Source organism: Chaetodon trifascialis, chromosome 8, assembly GCF_039877785.1.
Source record: "Chaetodon trifascialis isolate fChaTrf1 chromosome 8, fChaTrf1.hap1, whole genome shotgun sequence".
NCBI lineage: Eukaryota > Metazoa > Chordata > Actinopteri > Chaetodontiformes > Chaetodontidae > Chaetodon > Chaetodon trifascialis.
Genome location: NC_092063.1, coordinates 26214399 through 26239947, shown reverse-complemented (window position 1 = coordinate 26239947; position 25549 = coordinate 26214399). Strand labels below are relative to the sequence as shown.

At 43.4% G+C, this 25549-nt stretch overlaps 1 protein-coding gene across 1 annotated transcript in view; it reads right to left on the bottom strand.

The window, feature by feature from the left end:
- Positions 1–23988, bottom strand: part of skia (v-ski avian sarcoma viral oncogene homolog a) — an 81668-nt gene extending 57680 nt beyond the window's left edge. The window contains exon 1 of the mRNA XM_070967567.1: positions 22528–23988. Within this exon, the coding sequence (XP_070823668.1) occupies positions 22528–23433 (906 nt within the window). The 5' untranslated portion in view covers positions 23434–23988. The remainder of the gene's footprint in view (positions 1–22527) is intronic.
- Between the last annotated feature and the right edge of the window lie 1561 nt (positions 23989–25549).

Genomic DNA, 25549 nt, shown 5'->3' with positions numbered 1-25549 from the left:
TTCCACTGAGGTAAGCATGCTGGGAGCCCGTGGGACCCTGTGTGTGTGTGTGTGTGTGTGTGTGTGTGTGTGTGTGTGTGTGTGTGTGTGTGTGTGTGTGTGTGTGTGAAAGAGTGCGTTCAAGTGAACTGTGCAGCATGGGCGGTGAGGCACACTGTAATGCGGAGAAAAAAAGGAGAGAGAGAAAAAAGAGAGCAAGAGAAGAATGGATGAGAGAAAGAGAGAGAAGGGAGAGAGGGGCAGAGCGAGCAAGTGAGAGAGGGATGGATGGAAGGATGGATGGCAAAGAGAGAGAGAAAGAGAACAGAGAGATGCTCTGGTCAGGCACGCGATGCTTGGCTGGAATCAGGTCAGGCCCACATGAGGCCTCCCTCGCACACACACTCTCAACAAAAAGGGTTCCCTACAGCAGCAGAGAACACTTCTGCAGGATTGCACTACATTATATGGTGCTGGAAAGAACTATTTAAAGGAACAGTCCAACATTTTGGTCAGACCTTGTTTGTTGTCTTACTCACAGTCAGATAAGATTAGAATAGAGTTGGATATCGAACCTCAATCATTTTTAAGTGTAAACCAAAATTTGACCATAGCATCAAATATTGAGAAGTGTCAAGTATCAAAGTTTGGTCAGTATCTTAATAATACTTTTGACCATGTTATTTAGGTAAAGGATTTCATTCTGCACAGATGTACTGAGCAGTTTGGGTTAGGGTTTTCTTTAACAAAAAAGGGTTGAAATCAATTTATCTTGCACAAACTGACATCAAAAATGGCAGTGTTCTGTAATCAGTATCAAAACACAGATATCATATTGCCACTGGAATCAAATGCTGCACAGCCCAAGTTGTTGGTAGGTATACTTGTTCACTTTGCAAGCCAGGATAACTGTTTCCCCCTGCTTCCAGTCTGTGCGCTAGGCTGATCACTTCCAGATGTACAGATGAAAATCACACTGATTCTGTGAAGAAGAGCATTCCCTAAAATGTTGTAGGCTAGTACAGGGCTGCAACTGATGAAATGTTATATTGTGTTTTGTTACCTAGGAAGCTAACAATGTTGGTGGTGCTTAATATCGAATATCAATACTGTTTTCATACCAACAGAAATGTGTCTGAAGCACTAATTCCGTTGGACGTCTCAGTTTGAAATAGCAAACTAAATGTCAATTACTTTATTCATATTTAAATGACATATCTTAAATATAGTGTTATGGGGTGTATACTCCATCTACACTGGGTGTCTCACAGAAAGTGTGGTCCGTGTATTGAAGTAGGACATAGTCAGTACTCAGTGGAGCAGCTTGGACATGAGGTGAGGAAATGTGACACTCTGAGTGTGAAGCTAAAAGTAGATGACACCCTGCTCTTACGCACAAACCTGCACACATATATAGACAGTACTACTACCCAAAACATGTTTGAAAGTGGATCCCTGCATGCACCTTCAAGACCTCCACATTAGCACCTCTTGACTTCTGGACAGGTTAATTGCTGGCCCCGTCACTCTTAGGTCTTCTGACAAGAATACGTCGTGCTGACCACTAACCTGAACTAGCTACTGCTTTAATTAAAGCCACCTTCAGGAACTGACCCCCGAGCCCCTCCCCACCTTACACCTCCATCTCAATCTTTGATGGACAGCTGACCCTGCGCTGATGTCTCATCTTACCGGAAACACGAGCCGGAGACTGGCGGGCTGATCAGCAACAAGAGAGCGGATAGTGGCTTGGACTAGACTTATCAACATGACACGATCCAGTTCTGAATGTGTGAAGCAGAGCACCTTTTCTGAATCATACAACACCGCTGTAACATTTGGCCACCCAGGTTCTATCTAAGTTCATTTTTAATGTTCATTTTCTTCGATGAAACAGTTACTGCTTAAACAATGAGTCAATTAGTGGAACGACAAATAATTAGCAATAAATAATTAGTCAATAACAACTGAAATAATTTCTTATTGATTAACACCATCCATCAAGCACAAATACCGGACATTCGTTAGTTCCTGCTTCTCAAAGGTGAGAATTAGCTGATTTTCTCTGTTTTATATCCTTGTAGATTACAACTTTGGATTTTTAGACTGCAGTCGTCCTTCGACATTTTTTTATAAAATTGCGATGGGAATTGTCCACTATTTGTGGACATAGATTACTCAGAAAATTCTATTCGAAACATTAAAGCAAAGTTGTCAGTTGACTTGTGTTTAAAACGTTACTATTTGATAGGATCGAAAGTACCAAAGCTATTAAACAAAAAAAGAAAACAGATCACCAATCAGATTTTCAACCGAAGCCCATACAGATGAAACAACAGTAAAGAAAATCAACTTGTCCTCATCCATTACATTATTACAAATGTGTTATGTGTTCAGTGACTTATTCTGTACCAAGGACTTCCTTCTTTTGCCACAGTAACAAAAGAGCTGTCTAGTATTATTTTTTGTGCTATAATTGTACTGAAGTTTAAAATTACGGTATTGTGACAACATTACATTAAAGCTAGACTACATAAATACTTAATTCTGAAATATCAAACATATCTCCTACTGAAGCACAACGTGGTTACTATTTTACTCATTATTATGCATTAGCTAACATATGACACCCTAAGCTGCTGGCCCAACCAGGCCAAGGAGGACTGTAGCAGCAAAACTGCTGTGGAGTGAACCGAGAAAGGGTGTGTTTTGTTTCGACTTATCTTTTGTAAGAAAATGATGATTTTCTTCTTTTAAAAAATTACATACTCTCAATTTAATTGCCAATGAAAATGATCAATTTAGCATTTTTGGCATTCATTTTCATTTAATAATATGACTAGCCTACAAATACACACAGCAGTTGCTTTGGTTGAATCATCTGAAGCCTTTTGTTGTGGCCCACCACCATTCTCTGAGTTGTTTTACTCATAATTAGTCATCATCTTCTCACAATGAGCTGGTAATATGACAAATTGTTGAAAAAGTCAACTCTCTCTGGTTTATCTCAGTACCTCGATTTTAATCAAGCGAAATGACAGAAAAAGTGGACATCAGGGCTGGTTCCCTGCTGGAACAGGAGGGAGGCAATGACTAATTTCACGAGGTCTAAGAAATATAATTACAGCTCTGAGAAATTAATGAGTGGTAACATCATTTTTAAATAAAGGTGTTGGGCACACCAGGTCCACAAAAAACAGACCTCCATGGACGCTGTTTTATCAGTAAACAAGTGTAAACACAGTTAAACTAATAAAAGCTACTATCTGAGGTTCGTCTGGTGCTGCAGTGAAACAACGCTACCATGTGCGTGTGTGTATGTCTCTGTGTGTGAGTCATATAAGCACATAGCGGCGGCGGCGGCGGCAGTGGCACCCAAGCCCGGCCCACCAGTCAGCCAGCCAGGAAGCAGTCTTCCCCATTCCGATTTAGTCCAAGAAAACTGCATTTGCTTAGCAACCACATTACCGCTCCAATCACAGCAGCAGCATTTGGGATAATGTAGGGCCAGAGTGCTGTGCTGTGCGGAGGCGGTGCATTAGACTCACAAGCACACAAGCACGAACACACACACACACACACACACACACACACACACACACACACACACACACACACACTCTGATGCCTCTCTCACTAAATGCTGCAGCTCTCTCCAAGCATGAAAGGAAGAGGGAGAGTAGTTTTTTCACACAAGGCTGCCTTGCCATAATGCTCGAGCTCCTGCCTAGCCCATTTTGAGAGAGGGCGGGGGGCGGAGGCAGAGACAGTGAGACAGACAGAGAGAGAGAGACTGTCTGGCACCTTGAAACACACACTAAAGTAAATCCATTATCGCATTTCCCCTCGCTCTCTCTACGCCACAGAGGTGTCTAACTGTCTGCCCCCCATCAAACTAATACAGTGAAATAGAATTTCTGTGGTAGCTGCAGCCGGTCGACCCACACTTACAAACATACACACACACACACAACATACAACACATTTGAAGCCATCGTTTCTAAGACCTCAGCACTATTTCTGTAATGAACAGCCGGTCACTGAACTTCAGGTTAGCCTAATTAACACTCTGAATGGGACTTTGTACGACGCGCCCTGCATGCAGCCAGCAGTCAACAATTGTCCCTAAGTGGCCCACGCTGTGTGTGTGTGTGTGTGTGTGTGTGTGTGTGTGTGTGTGTGTGTGTGTATGGCAAGTACTCTGATGCTGTAAAGCTGAGAGTTCGGGGTGGAATACTAAGGTCACCACAGAGGTATGCCACATTATTAAGGGCAGAAAACAAGATTCATGCTGCTGCCAACTCTGTTTTTTACTATCGCAAATGACCGCTGAGGCCTCAAGACAAGGCTCAAAGTTCATTAGCACTACTCTATGGAAACATCTACACAGACACAGAGCAAAAAAAGCCCAGTCAAAGCGGGGTTAACGGAGACGTAGCAGCTTGTAGATTGTGTCTGGCGACTTGTTCGTGACTGTGAGAGGCGCAGATAAGCATGAGATTGTTATTTCTTTCAAAACACTATCCCTGTTTTTCACCATCTTGGCTGTAAACCTTATTGCCTCTGGAGCACAATTACCTGGGGACCTTGAGACAAAAGAATTTCACTTCATACTCACTCAGAGAACGAAAAGTCTCAGTTAATTATTGCTAGATACTAGCTTTTCTTCCTGAACAGTTAATCAATACTCGTCATCGAAAGAATAGTCAACAGAGTCTTCAATAATGAAACCAATTGTTATTTGCTACCTCCTTGGGGTCGATACCCAAACCTATTCATTTGTATAGGAATTTGCACACTGACAGATTCATACAATATTAACAATAAAGATTAACACTTCAAATATTATCACATCCCAAATAGGGCTTTGGTTGATAATATAACATTCAGTCAGTGCAAAGTGTTTTTGGAGAGACTAACAAGAGCATTTGCACAGCCATCATGGATGGAGGAAGAAGATCGAGGGGCAGCCGGCTGCATTGGACCTTTTCAGCTCAAATGGAAAACTTTGTTCTGTTTTTCTCCAGTTTATTCACCAGGTCTTATTTCTAACCTCTGATTCTGGCACTCTTCTTAAATACTGCAAGTAGAGCTGCAGGCAGGCCCCACTGGCTGGGACACTGCTGTTGGTTTTGTTTTTTTTTTTTTGCTGCTCAGGATACATCTTTGTGAGGCCAGAGCACAAAGGGGCCCATTGGTTCAGCGCAGGGTGCTGGGCAGCATCAAAATCGAGCCGACTGGCCAGCACATACTGGCGCTTTCCGCTATGGGGCCGGACATTTTGTTCCACTGTTGAACTCTGGAAGAGGCTGAGTGATTGATAAAGAGACATACAGAGGAAAAGAGCATAAGATACTTCACTCTGGAGCCAAATCACATGCTTTCCATCGGTGAGGGAGGAGGGTCTAGAGTTTGGTTTGACACATTAAGGTGTCAGACGGCTGATACTGCAGACAGAAGATTCTTTTTAATTTTCAGTATTTTGATATATCTTTCAATTTAATATAATGCCTTTTTTTACAACTTGGATCTTATTTTTGTTTCGTTTTGCTTCTTTTGAGTCAATTATGCTAACACTGTACTCACCAAAGTCAATTTGGGAGTTTGGGAAATAATTCATTATAAAATTAGACAGACATTCTGGAACAAAACTATGCAGACAGTCAGGACTGTTGCATCAGGAATGGTGAAGACGCTTCCGACAGCAGGGTGGAGGCACCACAGGAAGCCAGTGTGCTGTCGAAACCAGAAGTCTAAGTCACTGCCTGCCACGGCTCTGCAGTAAAGTTCAGACTGACAGTCTGCAGGGTTGTTGTGGCTGACAGCCGACACAATGCTTGCCCTGGCTGTACTGAGAAAAAGGGAAGTAGGAGGGATTGCAGTGCAGCAGGTGAACATGTGACACTGCATGGGTTCACTTGTTCAGTGTGTACATGTGCTGTGTTTTCATTTTGTACAAAAAGGCCCATCACTTGGCTTCTGCCTGTTGTACACTGACAGTCACCCCATGTAGGTCACATGATGCAGGGGGAGGGGGCTTCCATTGGAGCAAACTCTGGTATCAGCAACCTCTCTGACCCCCAATGGTGAACTGTAGTCCAGGCAAGAAACAACAGGATCCCCTAGCAGAACACATTGACACAACCACAGAGGTTGTTTGTCCGGTTTTTGAATTAAACTGATATATGGAGTCAATATTAGCTGAATTCTGTTTTTTAACAAAAAGGTTTTTGAGTTCAAAGGGTGCAGCAAGGTTTCTCCAATCTGGCAGTAATTTTTTTTTCAGCACAAAAAAGGTCAAATATGAGAGTGAAATCATCAAATCATGAATTGTAATCTAAGTCCAACAAAAACCCCTATTATCATCTGTCCATTTCAGTGTTGCTACTTTCCACTGTCAAAATCAACTATGGAGGAGAAATTAATTTGGTATCAGACTAGGAAATTAGGAGTTATCTTTTGTTCAATTGGGATCATTTCAACTTTATTGAATTAAAGTACAATTAAATATTTGTGGGATACTGTAAAACTCCCTCAAAATCATTTGACCGACCTCCGAGAGTACTTGCTCACCTAACTCCACTGAGATCCCCTTGAACTCCCATACAGACCCATCATAACCCCCTACCCACAGATTGAGAACAGTTCTATAGGTGACTACTTACGAAGAGGTTAAGTAGTTTTGTTTGACTGCACTGACAATTACACAATATAAGTGTTTTAAGATGGTAGCTGTCTGACTGACTCTAAACCAATTATTCGATTCATTGGGATACTGACAGCTGCTCCTCCGTGAATAATTTGAAGGACACCAAGGCCAATGCAACATTTCTTCTCCATTTGAAGGCTTAGCAATAGAATAAGATCCTAAGACCTACTTACATGCATACAGTGTGAAATCACACCAGGTGTGTGAGTGTGTGTGTGTGTGTGTGAGAGAGAGAGAGAGAGAGAGAGAGAGAGAGAGAGAGAGAGAGAGAGAGAGAGAGAGAGAGAGAGAGAGAGAGGACATGTGTGCCTGTACATTCTCAGCTGTGGGTGTGTGTCTGCTGGACCTGAGATGTATTGATTGCTGCAGGAAGTGGAATCTGATGTTTCATAGCACTTCCTGAGCTGGATGGCTTCACCACCAGTGCTGAAAGCAGTGATAGGTGGGGGTCTGGTGGGGTGGAGGAGGGGGTTTGACAGAGGGGAAGTAACCAGTTCAAGAAAACATGAAAGGTTGAGAGAGAGAGAGAGAGAGAGAGAGAGACAGAGAGAGAGAGAGAGAGAGAGAGAGAGAGAGAGAGAGAGAGAGAGAGAGAGAGAGACAGAGAGAGAGAGAGAGAGAGAGAGACAGAGAGACAGAGAGGGAGCTAAAGACCAAAGGAACTGAAGAGTGAAAGACAAAGAGACATAACACCTCTGTCTCTGTCCTTGGACCAAGACTAAACACTGCCTCCTTTTTCGGTTTCTTCCCGGAACACCGACACTACACTGTAAAATCAAGCAAACTAATCAACTCAACACTCCCCTCCATCTCAAACCTGATGTCTTGTCCCACAATATATCCAGATGACACTATCTGGATAATCTGTATAAATCTACATAAAAGGAACCACAGTACGCAAATGTTTTTGCAATTTTTTTTCCAGGAGAAAATTGTGTATAAAATCTCGAGTTTGGATAAAAAAATGTGGTGCCATATAGCCAAGGCCTATGAAGTCCCTTATGCAAATGCTACAAAGCTGACTTGGTGTTAAATCTGAGGGCTGTGTTTGCATTTGAGCTGGCATACCAGCACACCATGGTTTCACACTTTCTTCTCAAAGAAAAAAAAGCAACAAAAGAGAGACGCCACATCAAGCAATGCAACCTTGAGACCAGGTGCCATACTCTCAGTAAAAAGAAACATCTGGGTATTAATCATGATAAAACAAACACAGCTAAATCTAACAGTCTTAACCTTGTAGGACAGAGGCTGGAGGCTGTCTCAGTCCTAGAAAGTAGTCCTATGTGGGAGACATGCATCGCTGTTGTGATATTGCTGGTGGGAAAAGTGTGACTACTATACAAACCGCAAGTGCTCACACACATAGACACACACACACGTCTGGCTTAATCCTCTGCAGAGCCATGCAGACAACCAGCAGCCATGCTTGTAGAGCAGGGGGGAGGGAGGGAGGGAGGAAGGGAGGGAGAGAGACAGGGGAAGGGGAGTGGGAGTGGAGGTGGCGAGGCAAGGTTCAGCTGTATCCCTGACCTCTGTGTGTGCGCACGTGTGTGTATGCATGTGTGTGTGAGAAGACAATTAAACAGGGCAGACAGATGAGCCCAGTGAGAAGGCTAGAGGTCACATGGGATAAGTCAGCTTGTCTGACTGCCCGCCCCCCATCCACACACACACACACACACACACACACACACACACACACACACACACACACACACGCACGCACGCACGCACGCATACACATACTCTCACACACACACACACACACACACACACACACACACACACACACACACACACACACACACACACACACACACACGCACGCACGCACGCACGCATACACATACTCTCACACACACACACACACACACACACACACACACACACACACACTGACAGCAGACGTATATAAATGGCAGTGATATAAACAGATGTCCTACTGCTCGAGATAGCCTTGGCACTAGGTTCTTTGAAGGAAGACTGAAAATAACATCTTTGTGTTCACTGTGGGTTGGAGGCGATTACACACTCCACATATTACCCTGTCTTAGAGATCTACAATTACATTAATTATAAGTCAGGGGCTTCAAGAGGTCTATTGTCTACTCTGTAGGAGTGGAATGAGTGTATGTGCGTCTGTGCATGCCTGGGTGAGTTCGTGTGTATAGAAAGAGGATGCCTGAAAGTCATATGTATGTGCAGAAATCTGTTTAGATCTTTTTTGTGTTTCCACATGTATGCCTGTGCTTTACAATAAGAAATGAATAGTGTGCGTGGTGGGGGAGGAGGCTGGGATGGGACGTCAATGGGTTGAGATGAAGAGGGGGTTGTTTAAAGCAGAGGAGCAAGTCTGGGCCTGGTGGAGGCTTCCTGAACCTTAGAAGCGTGCGTCTGTGCCAGAAGGAGGGATCTCCTTTCAGCATATTGTTTTATTTAGCATCTGCATAGCCGTGTTCATTTGCCAGAGTGTGGCTGGGATGGATTAATTCAGGAGATTGGTGACTTGGAGGGGAGGAATGGCCCAGCCAGTCTGGAGGAAGGATGTTAACCACATTATAAGCCTTTGTTTCCAACACTTCATTCCTGAGGAGTAAACTGAGCCCACTGAGCCCTACCCCTTCACTGTCTCAACCAAGAGGCCCTGGTTTGCTCAAACACACACATACACATATACATACACACACACACACACACACACACACACACACACACACACACACACACACACACACACACACACACACACACACACACACACACACACACACACACCTTCCACCTCGACTTCCTGACAAGCTGCAGCTGAGGTGTGGCTGCAGTTCACTGACTTTGTTTCTGTTTCTGCCCAGGCAGCCCAAACGAAAGCCGTCTAGTTCTGCTCTGCCAGTCTAAACTCTTAGCCCTGAGCTGTGTTTAACCCTGTTCTCCAGTATGCACTCACCAAGTGGAACCAGCCTAAACCTGCCCTTCGCAGACTGGTTTCACTTCAGACACAGTGATCTCACCCACCCATGTGTTACACTGACTCCACTAGCCCCAATCCCTCTTTCACTTGTATCTCTCGATTGTGGTACACCTCACAGTACTTCTTATAAATGAATGTTGTGATAAACACACAACGGATCTAATGGTCAGTCAAAGTTCAGGACAAAGTTGCTTTGTTGAATCAACAGGGTCCACCTCCTGATTAATCCAGTTTAAGATTAACCCATGCTGCCTTAACTTAAATAAGAGCGGCTAGACTTAACTATGAGTCACAGCAGACTACACAATAGTAAAGATCAGAGGTGTTTGCAGACTATACTGCACGGAAGATAAATCTTTTCCAACAATAGATATGAGGAATGAATGGCTCATTTATTCTTTTCTAAATATACCAGGAAAGAAAGTGCACTGATTGTAGGCTCTGGTGTATTTCTCTCATTCAGTGTTGAAAGCCATGTTCATAATTCCCCTGGAAGACTGTTACACCCTTCTGGAATTAAAATAGCCCCTCGGGTGTGCAGTGAAGTAGAAGTTTATGGCATTAAAGATGGAGGTATACTTCTATTTAATTTGGACCAAAAGTGACTTATGCCCAAAATAGGATATGTCAAATAAGAATATATAAAAATTTGACAATGAAAAGTCAAATTTCACTCTATAAATGGTGGTGGGTAGTGAAGAGTTATTGTTCGAGTCTCCCGGGTAAACGTTAAAACACATCATATTATTGTTCTAATTTAAATTGCATTTGCGGTAATTGTCATTAAAATAAAAATAGCTTGGCCCAAAACAAACTGAGGATAAACTCAGTCTGTGTCTACATAAATAAGTTTTAGAGTAGCTAAAATAACATTTATGAGTATAAAATGTCAACTATTTCCATTACAGACTGTTAATACACGTTAATTGAAAGCAGACAGTGTGCTAGATGGCTACCTCACCTCTTTGTGCTGGAGAGCAGCAGCCATGGCTCTTCTAGAAAAGATGAGCAAACAGGCACAAGAGGAAGGACGGAGGCTGGAGGAGGGGGAGGAAAACAATGAGCAGTGGTCCATGACTCAGGGAGCACTGGTCATCCCACAGTGGAGGGGGTGGGGGTGCTTTATCACCTCTTTCTGTCTCACAATCATAGATGCACAGCTGATACCCACCACAAAAGAGGTGACAATGGCTAGCCGGCGGACAGCAACCCACCCCATACCCTCACAACAATACCTCACAGAGCTCCTGGGAGCTGCCCTTCCACATGGTTGAGGCCAAGCCAGTGTGACCCCCCCATGCAAAAAAAGGCACAACAAAAAGGTTTCCCAAGACTCAGCCTGCCTTCACAACAAGAGAAAAGACACTCATGCCCTTTCAGACTCTTCTCAATGTCTGCCTTTGGACCTGCCGCCAAATGCTTAGTTTGAGAGCTGACACCATTATTTCTAATGAGGCAGTGTAGTATTTTATCCCTCCTCAAACACAATATTTGAGTTGAGTACAAGTATATCCAAAAATCCTCAGAACGCAACTGCCATTCTTAGTTGGAAGCCAAGCAGACAAAGGGCACTAGCTCAACATAGCATTAGGGAATCTCTGGCAAGTTGTACATATATTGTCATATTGTCTAGAAAATCGCAATCATAGAAATACTGTGAAACATCATGATATTATCTTTGGGCCATACAGCCAACCCCTTAAATGCCACAACCTCCCACCAATGGGACTTAGCAAAATATTGTGAAAAAACTGGTGCCAGTCCACGTGCCCTGAAAGTTTTCAATGTCGCAGAAAAATTCTAGTCAGATATTTTCTTTGTCCATTGAACCTATTTTCCCATGTTTTTCATGTCCAAGTGACGAATAGGGACTTTTTTTTTTAGTATGAGCAAAAACTAAACTAATATAATCCCTCCTGGCATTTGCACATCGTCAAATTATGTCCCCTAAAAGTGGTTTTGCCACTGACGGTCTCAAATTGTTATTCTAAGTGTCTGACGACATTATGGAAAGGACCCCTACAGAGACAGAACTTTTTGGTTAAGAGTAAGATGCTTGTTGTTGAACCAGAAACAGACGCTGTATTGCGCTTACCAAAGTCACTAGACTCCATTTACAGAAACATTCATTTTATCACCGTCAAACACAGAAAATGACACCCTCTAAAACCTTCTTGGTTCGTTTTTCCACTGTTCAACCAACAATCACCAACTCTAGTTTGGACGAAATAGACCCTCACACAGCTCGATGTGAAAATACTGGCAGGGCAGACATCAGCAGCAGAAGACTGCATGTAGAGCCAAAATTTTTTCAGATAACACTCTGGATTTCACATTATGACTGGAGATAATTAAATACACCAGATTTTCCCAGTAAAAAAAAAAGTAGATAACCGAACCCTGGATGGGAAATGATATCAAAAAAAGTGCAGTACTGGCACCGAATTTCCTTGATTTTTGCTTTGTACCAGTATGACAGTAAAGACAGGCCAGATGGTAAAAATTCTGTAGGCCATTGTTGGCAAAGGTTAATCCTCTTTCTTTTTAGCCTCGTGGACTGTGCACTACATAGATGTGACTGTGGTGAAATGTAGTAAATACAATGGGAATTAGAATTAATACTTTCAGCTGTAAAAAAATCTCTATTCATGTGACCAGAAAAGAATGATCATGAATCCAGATGTTTCTTCAGTCACAGGTTCCCAAAGCAGAATTCCATTTTTCAAAAGACAAATAAAGAATACAAGGATACAAAAAAAGCCATAAAATGAAAATCTATGTCTCTTGCTACTATCACCATCCCATCCACCTCACAAAAATTTTGCAAAGCTGCTGAGTTGACTTGGCAGCTTCCTTCTCGGAGGAATCGTGCCAGTTCAATCAGAAATAAGATTAGCGCAGCTTATTAATAGCTTGAAAATCTCCCTGTATCTGCCTTTTCTGTCTCTACCTGTGGGAGGATATTCTAGGCCATGGTAGGTGGATGCTGTGTTACACACTGCCAGTGCAGCCGATGAGTCTGTGTGTAAGTGTACACGTGTGTACACTTGCATGCCATTCTGTCTGCTTCTGTATTCATTATAAGACTAAGGAGGCATTGTGGGGGTGGGATCTGGGTGTTGCATGGATGTCTGTGCTCATGAGTGTGTGTGTGTGTGTGTGTGTGTGTGTGTGTGTGTGTGTGTGTGTGTGTGTGTGTGTGTGTGTGTGTGTGGTTGGGGGTAGGGGGAAGTATCACTGTGGGAGACAGGCAGATGGGGATGGAAATGAGTAGGCAGTGAGCTCATGCTAATCTCCTGCAGCTTCCACAGCTGATCCAGGCACAAAACACGCACGCGAGCGAGCGCACACACATGCACGTCTGCAAATCACACAGTAAACCACCCTCATGCACATCAAACACCAAACGAGGCAGAGGATGTCTTTCCTATTCAAATGTTCCCGTGTCTCACATGAATGTTTTGTGAGGTTAGCCCAAAACCCTTCAACAAAATCTGAAACAAATCTGAGTGCACCTTTCATCACGCAAATATTAATTTCATTACATCATGATGCTGGTGGATGTTCATTTGTTGAATAGTAGTGTGTGTGTGTGTGTGTGTGTGTGTGTGTGTGTGTGTGTGTGTGTGTGTGTGTGTGTGTGTGTGTGTGTGTGTTTGAGTCTAGCTGCCTTCATCAGACAGGCATCTGCCCCAAGGGAGTTGCTCAGCAGCACGCGATTGGCCACTGCACTTCACGAAAAGCAAGGGGTGAGGTGGGTCACCTCTTTATTTGGGGAAGGAAAGGTCATGTGGTGCTGGCTGCTCTCCCAAACATATGGGTGCACAAGGGGAAAATGGATGGGGGGTGGGGCAACTCCAGAGGCCAACAGTGCTGTCATACAAAGGGCACTCCTGGGCTGACGCAGCACAAAGTAAACCCCCACCCCACCACTACATCTCTCAACGAAAGCGGCCCCAGCAGTATTTTCCTGCTTTAAATCCACATCCTTAACACCAACCAGTGCAGTTTATCCTGCAGTTCATTGCCAAATATTCACATGGAATTTTAATGATTACAACTAAACCTCTTTTCCAATTAACAATCCCTCACAGTGACTTTGAGGGAATCTCTTCTCATTGAAAAAAGTGTTTTGAGTGACTTTCAAAATCACTAGCTTTTTTGGGGGGATAAAAGTGTCAATAGCAGATTAAGAAAGCAAGAAAATGAGTGGTACTTTCCTAAGTTAAGCATGTCCTACATGGATGATGTGATGTGATGATGCCACTCTAGCCAAACAAACAAATAGCATAACTGTGCTTAGATCTGACTTGATGTTTATCATGCATGCAATCCATACCCAAATGGTGGAGGAGCTTCCCCATCCAGACCTGAGATTCAGGAAAACCTCTATGTGTCTCAGTTAATCTGAAACCTTGTATTCAGCAGCATCTCAATGACATTATTGTATGTGTAGATGCAGTAATGAAACACCTTCCTTGTTGTTAAAACTGTTCTTAATGACATTGTATTAAATTTCCCATTTTTCAAACTGGACATCTTTTCACCTGCAAATCACCAAAACTTCTCACTGCTAAAATGACTGAACTTAGCTTGCTCTGACTGTGAGAGTCTGTGTGTAGCATGAAGCTTTCTGCCCTTTGGCAAACACAAAAACGCTAATTCAGTGTGAGGCTGGCCTTACATCTGAGCATCACTGATGCATCGCCAGCAAAGAAACTGCAGGGCAGGTTAAAGGCGGTGAAAGGTTAGAGGATGGTGCGTGGGGATGTGCAGTTAAGACAATAGTTGGGCTTACAGTGCCATGTGTGCTGATGAATATTTCAAACACCCTCTCATTAAATAAACACGCCGGACATTACTGCCTGCTGTAACCTACCATCAATATTGAATGCCCATAAAAAAATTGACACAGTGTTGTTCACAAGCCAATGGTCAGGCAAGACTTTGAGTTGCACCATCTGACTAAGAAAGAGCTTCTATTCCATGCAACACCTGCAGGAGGTCACCAGGTTCTACCTTCCGTGCCGCTCTAACAATAATCCCAATGAGACATGCTTAAGGTCCTTCAAAGACTTAAGAATAGCCACTGTAAGCTGAGCGTGCTTGTTAGTTTCACGCTTTATCGGAAGGCTATGAATATTCTGACAGGGATTTCACAGAGCAGGAGGAAATACTTTATTTCCATGCATGCTCTTGGCTCCTGAAACACATTTGCTCTGAGCCTTGCATGCACAACTTTGCCAGACAGGTTGCACGCCTGCTTGCCTACAACAACTGCTACATGGACTTCTTCATTCTCTATCTCCATCTTCTCTGAATGGGCAGTGGGTAGGTGGGAGGTAACCAGTTAGCCAGAGAGCAATATTTTCCTTTCCCTGCCCCTTGTCCCTTCTGCACAAAGACTGGCTACAGCTTTACACTTTTTCATAAAGCAGTCGGACAGCATTTTTCATAGAGATGTTAGTAATGGCAGGAGAAGCCAAAGGAGACAGAGGATGGGAGTGCAGCCAAAGGGGCAAAGGGCAGACAATGGTTGCCAAAGAGGGCTTGAACTTTTCTTTTTCCTCCTCAGTCACTCACTCCCCCTAGATGAGATAGCTATGATGTTGTTGCTGTAATGAGCTTTTTGAAGTCACTGAACATATAAGATTGACTGTGTAAAATGTGTGTAGAGTTGGTGTTTTGAATCACCATGGGCCTGCAAATACCACCTACATTAAAAATGAGTTCCTGAAGTTGTCCCTTGAAAGACGCTTCATTTGTTCTCTGAAATACAGCATAATCGATTCTTTGCACCTTACAAATGGAATCAGGGGATCAAATTCTGGGAAGGGCAATTTTTCTTTTATTTCCTAAAAATATTTTGCAACTCCTGCTGATGTGATAACTGAGATTCTGTTGCGATAATATTTCTAAATCCTTACTTTCGAGGAAAACCTTTTTCTAGAAAAACAGTTACAGTTAGCTAGATGCTGTCATCCCTCATGCACAATCAAGCAGCAACTGGGATAACCCTCTTTTGTTCACAGAACTTTAAAGGCTTTGAAATAAACAGCCTCTGGCAGGGAGACTGCTGGACAAAAGATTCACTGCTCTTAATTCATTTTCCACTGCTACTTCAATGGCAGCCTTCTGAAAAATTTTCCAGACAACACAACAAGCTATATAACCTGTGATGCTCTGCCACTCTCTCTCACATGTGTGTTACAGTGTTTTCCTGTCTACAGTTGTGGTGAAAATACAGGCCGCGACAGACGTTTAAAAGCACATGAAAACCACGCAGACTCTTCATCTCACACAATTGTTCCCCAATGTTTTTGTCGAGAAGCCTCGGAGCAAAGTTGCTCTTCACTGAGTGTTTTTCCAGAAAAGAAGAAAAGAGCAAAATAAACAGAGTTTTTGCAGTTGATTTCCTGCAGAGAGGAAGGAAAATGAAATAGCTTTGGAAAAGCACCAGCATATGTGAAAGTAATTAGTTAAGTTTGAGCACACAAACTTAACTATTAATTAAACACCCTCTTTTTAATTGACTTTAATTTGCATACCATTCAGCCTAAGAGCAATTACTGTCCAAATCATTAAAAAGGTGTTTTTCTTTATGAAGAAGAGGCCTATTTTATTCTGAATGCCACACCTGAAGGTCAACCCCATATGTAAATCTATAGCTATATTTTTGGCGAGATCACATGTATTATACTTCAGAGCTAACTAGCCAGCCAATGAGGAGGGACTTTCTGGCTGGTCTGTCACTCCAGTTTAATTGAGCTGGAGAAGTGATGGAGTTTTCAATCACACTTAACATAAAGACACTTGAATGTCAATGTGGCATTGATCTCTCTTACACTCAGCCATGCCTCACAGTGTAGACTGACTGTCCTCCATGAGAAGCCCAGACTGACAGCCTGGCCAGCCAATAGAAATCATTAGACAGGCCTAACTGAATTGGTGGTTTCCTCCTTTTCAAAGAACAGAGGGCAGATCCTAATTTCTACTATCTGGCAGTCAAAAAAGAGCACCACCCAAACAGAAAGATTTCTACTTGTGCTGATGTGTCTGCATTGCTGTGCAAAATGTTAGATGGCAGCAGGCTTTCTATTCCACCGTGTTGAGTTTCCTTGTGTACTTCCTTTGAGAACTTCAAACAATGAGCAAATCTTATTGGAGTTGGAGCTAATAAATTTGGAATAAAATTTAATTTAACCAAAATTACTGAAACACAGAAAAGAAAAAAAACATCAAAGAGTGTGACTTTTCTGTGCTCATCTGGCTACTAAGAGACATGGATGAAGAAACGCATTTCACATATTTTCAGATGTTGGCAGGTAGATTTAATGAGTTGGTTTGTCATCTGCAACAATTTATCTCCCATCAGTGTACGCACAGTATGCCTACAGACATTACTCAGAGACTGGCAATCACCATCCAAGGTAGTTCATTGGGTTTCTGAAACATGTCACTGAGGTATGCTAAGGTAAGTTTTATGAGGAATTCCTTATTGTTAAACTTGAAGGCAAGTTCATGACCCTCTTCCTCCAAGACGATTCCGATCTCATCCTGCAATTCAAACACCCTGGATAAAACCTTCCCCCATGACAGCCATCAGGACATGGTGTGAAAAAAAACAGCTGTGATCGGACTCAACTTCCTCACGCAGTGCAGAAAAATGTCTGCTTTGACGGGCCTTGTTTTGATGTAGTTTCCTGTGGCAACGATGTCTGCCATTACATTCAGCTTGGGACTCGGCTGGTTACTCGTGCCTGCGTCTTCAGATCAGCCTCTTTCAACTGTCAATGATTTTGAACAGTTCGCAGCAGTGGCTCTGTTAGTTACACATTTGTGGAAAAGCAAGACCTCCCTCAATATGCATCAATGAATCTGGCATGTGCTATCATCTGAAGTTGTTCAACTTCATACTGTCAGAAGCTAATATTTTCAGATATAAAACACACTGTGCTCTCTCTTCATTACCTACTATTGTACTGATGAAACTGAGGGTGAGATAAACAGTAGCTTTTAAATTGGAAATGGCAATATTGGATTATTCAGTTGTCCATATCCTCTGCTGCTGCCTCTAAAACAGTTGTTTATGCACATCAAACATTGCCTATGCCCTGTGCTCCTCTGGCAGCCTCCACAGCATGTCTGCAACAGTCTGCCCTGAACTAGAAAGCTCATCATTCTCCTGCCACAGTCTTGGTTTGCTGCCCCACCCTGCCTTCTTCCAAATGGGCAACCTGCTGAAGCCAGTCGCCTTCTTGTTTCCTCTTCTCTTATGTGCCATCTTTGGGCTTGGGGACGAAAGAGATGGCTGAGCGGTCTGGTGCAGGTCGATCTTACTACTTGATGCTGATAGTTCTGAAGATGGAACGTTTGGTGGTATTTGGTTTTGCTCAGCAACTGTTTTTGTTGGTGTCTCTTCCACAGCTGAAGTGGTGGGCATATTTGAGCTTGAATCACTCCCATCATATGATTAGAGATATAAGAAATTGCAAATAGGTTTAAAGTAGTCTTTGTAGTTCTACATACAGTAGAATATACACTCAGTTACCAGTTCACTGGGTGCACATAGCCAAACCTAATGCAGTGTAATAAATCCCACCTTCATGGAGCTTTTGATGTTCAGTTTTTTTTTTTTTTAAGCACTTAACAGAGGTGTTGAGTCCGCTGTATGATCATTTTGGACGGTGCACTTTGTGGTTCCATTGAACTGGTTTGCACTACACTGTGAGGTGCTACTTTTTGACTTGTGTTCCGGTGCTATATATGCTGTGCCTGCCAGGACAAAACAAATAAAACACAAGCTCTTTTTTTCCCACCTGGTTCTCCATTCCCAGTGGTGAGTCTTTTTCAGAGTTGAATGTACTTGCCACTCACTATTTTCCATTTCTTAGTACATTCCACGACATCCAAACCAATGTTTGTAGAAATCTTTTTGAATAAATTTGCCACCATCTGGCAGTCTTTGTAATGAGGCCAATAAGAGTCATACAGACGCACATATTTACAGACTTCCTCAGTTTATCCCTCCTTGATTTGGTCCATGTTCATTCAACTCAATACCACAATAGAAGGAGGAGGAGCTGGAAATACACAGAAGAAAATGAGATGCTACTAAGTGCACCAATCACAGGTGCGGTGTGTGTCACTGTGAGTTACAATGTAGTTACATTTCCGGATTTAACACGAGTGTTACTCAGACTTTAGCTAACACAGCGCCTTGCATATGAAACAGGACATGGGCCTTTATCCTCTTGGAGAGTTCACTTCCTCTGAGTTGCCACTACCACTGCCCAACCTCTCTATTGAAACAAGTAGCCCCTTCAGCTGCATGCCAGATATCCCAAGCAGCAGTGTGGGGTGGGAGTGGTTTGGAAGTAAAAGGGGAAGTTTTAGCTCATGCACATTAGGGACTGGCAGGTAAATATTTGAGTGCATTGCTTTAGAACCAACCCCACCAATGACAAGAGTTTTGTTTCCTCTTTCCATTTTCGGGGCTTAATAGTTTAGTGTTATGGTGTTTAAACACCAGTGAGCTTTTTTTTCCTGCAATGAGCCACAAGATAAAGCAGGGAAACAGCCTACAGGAGTGTGTTGGGTGTCAACACTGTAACATAATGTGGAGCATAAACACAAAATGGTTTCTTCCCTGCTTCATTGTTCTGACTGGATTCTTTAAACACATCTGTCTCTAAACAAATAACTTCCAAGTGCATCAGAGTGAAAATTAATCACTGGATAAGGAGGGCAGTAAGTAGTGGAGCCACGGTTGACTGTAAGGACATGTGTGCGTGAGGACATGTTTCCTTCAAGCCCTGTACAAGTGCTTTCATATATCAGTTGTGTAAAACATCTTCTCCTCTCTGAAGGAGTGGCAGGTCCGTGTAAGCGTAGACTGGCTGCCTGCCTGCCTCTAATGAATGAGTATTCATTTAAAAAAAAAGAGTTGTGCCCAATTCCACAACTTCATCAAAGAAGCATTGCTCTATTTCTGAAACTGAAGGAGCTGTTACAAATATAGACAATTAGGAAGGTAACAAACAAAGAAAAGGTCTTACATTAACCTGCTGGTTTTGAACCAAGCATGAGTTGATCTTGAGCTGGCTTGATGGCAAGTACCCCCTCCACTCTCTGTCCCCAGTTCTCTTTCTTATATCTCCCTTAAACAGATGGATTGTGTAGAAATCACATCATCTTGAGGGTGAATTATAAAGTTAGCAACACACTAAATCTGCAGCCACAATCCTTATCTAAACATCCTGATGCGGAAAGCCACTGATTATGTGTGCCACCCACAGCCAGACTCCAAAAGAATCACAGCCAAGGGTTGGCATGAGCAACTCCGAGAAGTGTTCCACACCCAGTATATAAACTAATTTAAACAATTCAATAGCTCATTGCATTTACTCACTGCTGTTAAGAGCCAGTGCTGTGGCTCATATCACATACAATAAGAACAAAGAATGAACTCTTATTGCAAATTCAAACTTCCATAAATGCAAGCATGCTGCAAAAAGTGTTTTTACTGTTTTTACTCAAACCTCTGAGATTCAGACATATGTATGTGTGAGCCTCAGAAGGAAGCTCTCACAAGAACGTCTGCAAGGAGGGAAGTACAGCAATATCACTTCCTGTGTCTGTCTGCATGCGAGACTGCTGCTAACACTTTTGCAACACCCTCATTAATATTCACAGAGCCACCACGCTCCTCCGCTGGCGGCACACAGATGATGGCATTTTCTCGTGAGCTGAAAGGTAGAAGGAAGCACAGTGCAGTCTAGCACTTTGCCTCACATCCTCCAAGAACATTTTCAAAGTGCCTCAGCTGTGCTGAAATGTGCTGACAAAGGGGAGCTCTGTTGCCATAAGTTTAGCAATATTCCTGAACTCCTACCCCCAGCATCTATTCCCTCATTAGCGTTTCTTTAAACAGGCTACTTGAGGAGAAAAAGGAGGAGTCAAATTAAAAAGCAGGGTAGAGGCTCAAATGAGCCTTGGGCTTAACACTTGGGTGCCCTATCGGTACTTATAAAAACAGAAGAGGCCCCTGAAAATGGGGTTCTTGAGGTGTGCCCACTCAAGTCTGAATGAAAGTGTGTGCCAAAAGTGGGTATTCACCATGCATGGCAGGACTTTGGCGCTCTTCAGGACTTCAAGGGTCTTCGAGGATTTCTCTTTCTTTGGTAGATTCCTCTGAAAGAAAGCTCAGTGAAGGACTGGAGGGAAGCTGCTTGTAAACACTTTTGGAGTTGCTTTCTGTGCCTCCTCAACAAGTCTGGTGCCCCCAGAAGTCCACTGTGGTTTCAATCAGATTGGAGTAAAAAGTAGGTGGGGGGTGAATGTGAGTGCATGTATGTCAGAGGTGGGTGGCTGGCCTGGGGTAGGTGGATGTTTGGGGGGTGGGGGGGTGTTTGCTGAATGCTCCCCTTTGTTGGGATCATATTATGTTTCCACCACAATACTTCTAAACCCCGCTTCATCAACTCCATTCATGTGTAACAGTTCATGCAAATAGCTGCACTAGCCTTTTTTTTTCTAAGGGTGAGGTGGGGGTGGGATCCTTTTATCAGTCTACCACCCAACTACACTTGCTCAAAACTCCTGCCTGCACACCAAAATTCAGATATCAGTTTTACGGTCAGTTAGCACAAAAAGTAGAGCTGGGAAAAGCATGGAAAACTAAATCTGATACGACTACTACTTCATTTGGTCAGACGTCTTGCATCTGATTACGAAATCCACATGGATGCTCGAATTCTGATTATTCAAACCTTTTAGGGCTATGTATGTCAAGCTAAAGGTGATGTTGATACAGCCAGAGAAAAAAATGAAACGCTTTAAACACAGAGTAGTAGCAGCACTGATAACACCCACAAGAAGCTCAACACATGCCAGACTAACATAACATTTAATGTGGCACATATGGCACAGACACACAAATACAAAAATAGCCCAATTTTGTCAATAACAATAATCACACTGCTGACCAGTATACCCATTCCCATGAGAACACACACCGAACAAGCAAGCACATATGTAGACTGAGGAAGCGATGCCCTCTATCATTCATTTTCTCTGGTGTGTGTGTGTGTGTGTGTGTGTGTGTGTGTGTGTGTGTGTGTGTGTGTGTGTGTGTGTGTGTGTGTGTGTGAGTGAGTGGAAAAATGGAATTTAATCTAAAGGAAGATGAATGACTTCCTCACATCTGAATTCATGTTTAACCTACACACTCCCCCTAACTGTTGTTTACTATTTCCCATTGAGCCATTTGTTGCTAAATGAGGATGTATTTACAGTACAGGCCAATAAAGACAAGACTGAGAGGTGTTTCACAAATAATGGCTTTATTGCCACCAGAGGTGTTTTGTTGTCACTGCTGGATGAGGACCAATTAGCAACAATATGTCAATGGTGACCAAATAGTGAGTGGTTCCTTACAAGAGGGGGGTTACTGACTCCCGCCTTACACAAGTGACATCCATGATACGATTTAGGGCCAGATGAATTTTGGAAATGAGTAAGTTAGAAAGAACCCTTACTGTGCAAAATTCCACGTGATTTCATGCAGGCAGTCGCACTACATGGACCCACCTGCTGGAGATTAGTCCATTTAAAGTTTTGGATAAAACTGTATTATAAGTGACTTCAAATAAAGTCCTGTGCTGTTAGAGGGAGGAGTGTGCTGTACTACACTGTAAGCTGTAAGCAAGATGAGCAGGGAACTGAAGAAATCAAAATGAGCTGTGAGTCATACACTGGATCTTGAGAATGGCGAAAATAAAAACTGACCAGAAAGTACAAGAACTGCAACGCATACTGACACACAAGTAAGTGTGAACTGGTGGGTACAGCATGAGGACCAACTCACCCTGGAAGATGTTTTCCTCTTATATTTGTTGGCGAAGTCAAATTTCTCTTTGATCTCGTCCAGGAACTGCTCCAGACGGGCCTTTTCCTCTTTCCCCGTGTAATCCTGGCCCAGGAGGATGTACGCCCTCCAGTTAGCCGAGTCGAAGCCCCAATGGCAAGTCCTGTTCTCCTGCGCCTTGTGACTGTGCACCACGAACTTGTGGGTCGGGTACATGAGTCTACAGTCCATGCACTGGATGCACGCTGCGTTGGGATTCGTGTACAGCTCCGGTACAAACAAGCCCTTGCACTTGCCGAAGCACTCGTGGTACACTTTGAAGCTCCTCTCGGTGAGTTCCAGCTCAAGCGAGCCTCCACTCGCCTCCTTCTTGCAGCGTGGCGGGTAGGCACCTCCGTAGATCAGGGCGTTGCAGAGCCGCTCAGCGTCTGTCTTGGTGATGAGACCGCAGGACGGCGCTGAAAAGGGCAAGATCCCCATGACTTTAAGGATCTCCAGCTGGTCCGCCGTGCACCGGGAGCAGTAGATGTGCAGCTCGTCGCACACTGAGTTGATCTGCTGTAGGGTGAAGTCCCGCAGGACGGTGTTGAGGATCTGCGGGAGACACAGTCGCTTCTCTCCGCCAACCACAAAGCACGAGATGGTCTCGCCTTCAAGCACCGTCTCGCACCTCTCCGTGGAGCGGTCCGACGGGATAAACAGTGGGCCCGGCATCACCGGCGGTGGCAGATGCTGCAGGACCGGCTCAGGCTCCTTACCGTCCTTCTTGAAGAGGAGCTCATGTTGCCATCGGGCAGAGAAAGCCGCCGGTCCGCCCAGAGAGCTCATAGAGCTGAGGTGAAACTGCTTGAGAGTTTGTTGCAGTCCCGGATGAGGCTGGAAGCTCTGCCGACTTACAGTCTCCATGTTTTTCCTGCAACTTTGGAAGCGTAAATCCTTCTTGTCGTCGACCAGGAATCACGAGTATCTGTCCGTTCCTGAACCTGGTAAATCCACGGCGTCCCAGAACTGACCAAAAATGCGAGGCGCTTCATCAAACATCCAGTAAAAGTCATAGACGGCGAGTTTACAGTTTTATTCCCGTGACTACTGAGTGAACACCGGCCAGTCGCTCCCTGCAGCGGGTCGCCGACTGTCCATATCTGAAAAAACGGCTCTCCAAACTCCAGAGAAGCGAAAAGTTCCGTTTGTCGAATTCCAAAGCGAAGTAGGCGAAAATGAAACAAAAGCGGGAGTTGTGAGTCGATACAGCTCGATAAAAAATCCTTATTTGAGGCTCTTTCCGCTGTCGAGGACTGCCGCAATCCACTCCGTCTGCCCCCGCAGTTCACTCTGACTGTATGGAGATGAGAAGTCTGAGAGCCAGCCTGCTCGCGCTCTCTCTCTCTTTCTCTCTCTCTTCCCCAGTCTATGGCTCTCTCTCCCTCGCGCTCCGTCTAGGTCTCTCTCTCGCGCTCTCTCACGCGCGCCCCCCTCCCTCTGTGTTTGTGTGTCTGGCTCAGTCATTGAATGCCAGCCAAGAATGTGAGTGACTCTGCAGGCAGGCTGGGCTCTTCCAGGAACAAGCCATCACCCCCTACTGCCCTGCAGAGAGCAGAGAAGGAGAAAAAGAAGTGAAAGGGGAGAGGGGAAGACGGATGCTGCGTTCAAGTCGTATGGGAAAAAGTACAGGCGTACACTTTACATTTTTTTACAGGCGGTTCTGCGGTGGTGGAAAGTAACTAAGTACGTGTAAACCTACTTGTACTTTATTTAAGTATTTCCGTTTTGTGTTACTTTTTCTACTAGTCCACTAGAATTCGAGTGGAATGTTGCACTTTAAATGTACTAATATTTCTTTTTTTTTTAATATTTCTGTAATTTTGTACATTCTAGCATTTGTATTTCATTGAAGGGTCTAAATAGTTGTTCCATAACTGAAATTACTTGACAAAAGACGTGTGTGGTGCTAAAACAGTAATTTAATTATAAACTATTAATGGTTTTACTCATGCTACTTTCATATGTTATTGTGTTAGAAGCATTTCGTCGGCATTTTGCTTTTCTCTGACTCGCATTAGGCCTACATATTTTTCCATTGATCGAAATCAACATGCAGTTTTCTGCATGTGACTGCAGGTGTGTTGACGTCGACGTCAGAAATGTGGTCAATCACCAGCTGAAACCTGAGGTGAGCGGGATTTCCACACAGGAAATTCATATTCACCATCTTTCCCATGGGCGATGAATGTAGCAGAGGAATGGCGAGCGTGTATGTGAATACTCTGATTCACGGCTGTAGAGAGAAAAAAAGCCAGAAGAGGATGGGTGGTGTTTTGCGAGACAAGACAGATTTAGTTTTGGAAGAGGAAACGTAAATTGCACACGACTGACTGCGGTTTATTTATTTCCCTTCTGCCTGAATGTGTTAAAATTGTTTGGCAAGTAGCGGCGAATAAACAAGTTTCATGTGTTGGCGACCTTGAGAAACAATCTTGCTAATGAAATGACGAGAGAAGGGTTTTTTTTTTCCTCCACACACATCAGCTTAGTTGACAGGACTTGGTCAAAATTAGCAGATCTTTTTAATTAGTTTTTTTTTTTTTTTTTTTTTCCATCGTATTTATTTTCACGTTTACCGATAGAAATTGTGATCTGCAAATCTTCAAATATAATATGTAGATGTTTATAGTTGGCTCAAAGAAATTCACAAATCTTCAGATTTTCATCTACCATCGGAATGAATTATGCTTGATTGTGTTTTCTTCTGGGATGAGTAGGCCAAAGGAAAGTGATGAGTTTTGTGAGCACGTCATGTAAAAGTGTATCAAGCAACTTCAATCTGAACTATCCAGAGCACATGTAGAGTTGATTCTAAGGCTGAAGTATGTACAGAAACCCCAACTTTCAAACACTATCTCTCTACATCTTATTGTAGGGAGTGAAAAAAAAAGTTACAGCAAAGAGGAAGAAATGTATTACAGATTAATAATCAAAACCTGGTGACTCAACCTCAGGAGGTCATGTGTCCGGAGCAAGTTCA